The following is a 3,695-nucleotide window of genomic DNA, read 5'->3' as shown; positions in this document are numbered from 1 at the left end:
TAAAAATATAATAAAACATAAACAAAACATAATAAAAACTATACGAAAATAATGCCAAAAAGCGTATAAAATATCCGCTCATCAGAACACCAAACTTAGACTGTTGCTTGTCCCTAAGCAACCAAAAACAAAGTAGGATTAAAAGGAAGAGAAGGATACAATAAATCTCAGACTTTTCAATAAAGATCAGTTTCAATTAGAAGAGTGGGACTAGTAGCTATTCACTTCTGAATAGTTTTGGCATCTCACTTTCCTTTGAAGCTCAAAATAATTGGCATGTTTAGGAACTTAAAATCCAGATGATATTATTGACTCTCCTAGTTTAGTTCTTTTTGACTCTTGAACACAGCTTCTTTTGAGTCTTGGCCGTGACCCTAAGCGCTTTGTTTTCCAGTATCTCCACCGGATACATAAACGCCATAGACACCTAACTAGGTGAACCCTTTAAGATTGTGATTCAGCTTTGCTAGAATCCCCATCCAGTGGTGTCCAGAGTTCTTAAGCACACACTTTTGCTTTGGATCACGACTTTAACTGCTCAGTCTCAAGCTTTTCACTTGACACCTTCACACCATAATCATAGAGTTACGGGAGCAGCTCATTTGAACTGTTTAGGCCAAGATTTTGTTTCTTTTAGGTTCTCCTAACCATTGATGCTCAAAGCCTTGGATCCTTGCTCTTGCCTTTTGGTTTGAAGAGCCATTGGCTTTTTTTTTTCTTTCTTTTTTTGCGGCTTTTTTTTTCTGTTTCTTTCTATTACTTTCTTTTTGCTGCTTTTTCTTGCTTCAAGAATCAATTTTTGGAATTTTCAAATTACCAATAATACTTCTTTTTTTTTATCATTCTTTCAAGAGCCAACATTCTTAACTCCAACATCAAATATGCACTATTTATTCATGCATTCAGAAAGTAAAAGCAATCCCACTACATCAACATAACTAAACTATTCTTATGATATAACTCGAAATTTAAGTATCTCTCTATTCTTTTTCAAATAAAATTTTCTTTCAAGCAAGGTGAGAGATATATGAAATATTTCATAGCTTTAAGACATAAATAAAAGATGATCATGCATAAGAAACAAACAATAAAACAAAATACATGGAAAATAGAAAAATGACATAGGCAAGGGGATTAAGGAAATGGGACCACCTTAGTGACGGCGGCTACTACTCCCTTTGGAGAATCCAATGGAGCACTTGATTTCTTCTATGTCATGCCCCTGTCTTTGTTGTTCTTCCCTCATGGCTCTTTGATCTTCTCTTATCTCATGGAGGATAGTGGAATGCTCTTGGTGTCCCTTCCTCAACTAATCCATGTTGGAGCTCAATCCTCATAGAGAAGTATGCAATTGGTCCCAATAACCTTGGGGAGGAAAATGCATCCCTTAAGGCATCTCAGGGATTTCTTGTTGAGGCAGTTTGACATGCTCTTGCTGTGGTTCATGTGCCAGCTCTTGCTATAGTTCATGTCCCCTTCAATGGGGATGTCTCTTTCTATGACAATTCTATTTGAATTGCATAAGTGACATATGAGGTGAGGGAAGCAGAGGCAAGTGCCTTTCCCTTCCTCTTCCTTAAGGTTTCACCAGTCTTTGGGGCCATACTTAAGAGTGGTAGTAAAAAAGAAAATCTTTTGCAAAACCAAACTCAAGTATTTTGCTCGTCCTCGAGTAATAATGAACAATTGGAAAGCAGAGAGTAGAAGAAGAAGAAAGAGGTAGAGAAAAAAAAGGGGAAGAGTGAATGTAGGAGAGAGAAGAAGGTGGGGTTGGTGGAGATTCTGAGGGACCCATTGGTCCTAATAGGCTAGGGAATTCGAATTCCTTGTGCCCTTGTGGGTGTTGAACGCCCAGGCACTTCTCCTTGGCTGGCGTTCAATGCCAACTTCCTGCTCCATATAGGGTGTTGAACTCCCTTGAGGGTCTCCCTTTCTTGCGTTCAACGCTAGGTCTTTGCTTCCTGGCCAGCATTAAATGCCAGCTTCTTTCTCTATTGTGGGCATTGAAAACCCAGTAGGGACTCCTCCTTTGGCGTGCAACGCCAGCTTCCTTACCCATTGGGGGCATTGAATGCCCCCTTGCCTTATTGTCTGGCGTTCAACATCAGCAAGGGGTCTACTCCAGGGTGTTTTATTTACATCTCTGAACATCTCTGTCTCTGTTCTAACTACTGCATATGATCACAAACATTGAAAAGCAAGGAAAAACTAAAGGAATTAAACTGAAATAAACTCAAGTGAAAATAAACAAAAGAAAAACAAAAGTACTATACTCATGGTTGGGTTACCTCCCTACAAGGGCTTCTTTACCGTCATTAGCTTGATGGACAGCTCCTTTCAAGGGGGAAGGTAGTCATAGAGGATAAAATTCTTATTCCTTACTGGGAGCATCGTTCCTATGCTCTCATGTATTAGCCTAATACGCTCAAGAGATAGTATCTTGTTCACTATATGAAGCAGGGTTGGTCTTGCAGCAATATGTTGGTGTCCTTTCATGCCATTTCCCTCTTCCATGGTGAATACTATGAAGAGATAAGTGAATACTACTATCTTCCATGGTGGAAAGCCTTCAGTAGGGATCTTTTTGGTCCTCCATCCCCTAGGAATCTTTCTCTTAGGACCCTCTTCGTCGGTTGATAGTGCACACCCGACACCAAACTTACGTTTGGTGGTAGGGGGTTTGAATTAGTTCCATCCAAGGGAGGAGGCTTGAATGTTGAATCCTTTATGCAAGTGCCTCCCTTTGTCAGGGGGTAATGGAAGGTTAAAAACCTCGAACACCATCCAGTCCTCATGCAACCTCGGTGCCTTCTCTCCTTGCTCAACATCTATCAGGGCTCTTTTAGTGGCCAAGAGTGAGGTTCCGAGAATGATGGAATCAATTGCATCCTCTTCCATGTCAGAGCCTGTAGGGAAGAAGAGCTCTCCAACCTTTACTAGTACGTTCTCTACTATCCCATGTGATTGCCTTAAGGACTGGTCAGTCCTTTGCATGGTAATCCTTGTTTCTTGTGCCTCTTGGATTCCTAGCTTCTTCATCACAGATGAAGGTATCAAATTTAAGCTCAAGCCAAGATTATACAAGGCCTTGTCAAAAGTGATCTTTCCAATAGGACATAGGAGCTGAAAGCTACCTGGATCTACCATCTTCCTTGGTAGTTCATTCTGGACTAAAGCACTACATTTTTTGGTTAGTACCACAGTCTCATCTCTCCTTAGGTCCTACTTTTCAAAAAGAATGCCTTTTAGATAGGCCGTATAGGGGGTCTTTTTTTCCAATACCTTTGCTAAAGATATATTGACTTGCAGCTTCTTGAGTGCTGCTAGGAAATGAGCCAGTTGCTCATCTTCTGGTTCTCTTTGCACACCTAGGAAAGGTAGCTGTTGAGGCTCTTGCACCTCTGCAAAGGCGTGCTCTGTGGTAGTCATAGGCTCCTCTTGCACGACCAGAGAAGAATTAACTCAAGGTTCCTTCTCCTCTGTAAGGGCGTGCTCAATGGCATTCTTAGGATCCTCCTGGTCCTTGATTGCCATAAGTCTCTCAATAGCAGGCTCTTGAGGTTTGGCCTCCTTGGTGAAGACCACTGTTCCAGCTTCTTTTAAAATCTCCTTCCCAGAGAGCATCAGGCTTTCTTTGAAGGCCCTATAGGGATGCACTTCCTCAAACAACTCAGAAAGAGGAATATTAACCTGCT

The 3,695-nt window shown here is 41.1% G+C and overlaps 1 protein-coding gene across 1 annotated transcript; it reads right to left on the bottom strand.

Annotated features, from left to right (window-relative positions):
- LOC107607392 lies at positions 2,686-3,429 on the bottom strand. Its single transcript, XM_016309355.1, has 2 exons — positions 3,283-3,429; positions 2,686-3,222 (listed from the first exon to the last, which is right to left on the bottom strand). The coding sequence occupies exons 1-2, from the start codon at positions 3,427-3,429 to the stop codon at positions 2,686-2,688; spliced, it is 684 nt and encodes a 227-aa protein (XP_016164841.1).

Source organism: Arachis ipaensis, chromosome B07 (assembly GCF_000816755.2).
Source record: "Arachis ipaensis cultivar K30076 chromosome B07, Araip1.1, whole genome shotgun sequence".
In the NCBI taxonomy this organism is placed as follows: domain Eukaryota; kingdom Viridiplantae; phylum Streptophyta; class Magnoliopsida; order Fabales; family Fabaceae; genus Arachis; species Arachis ipaensis.
Note: the sequence above shows the minus strand (reverse complement) of the source record. Positions and strands in the feature narration are given on the sequence as shown.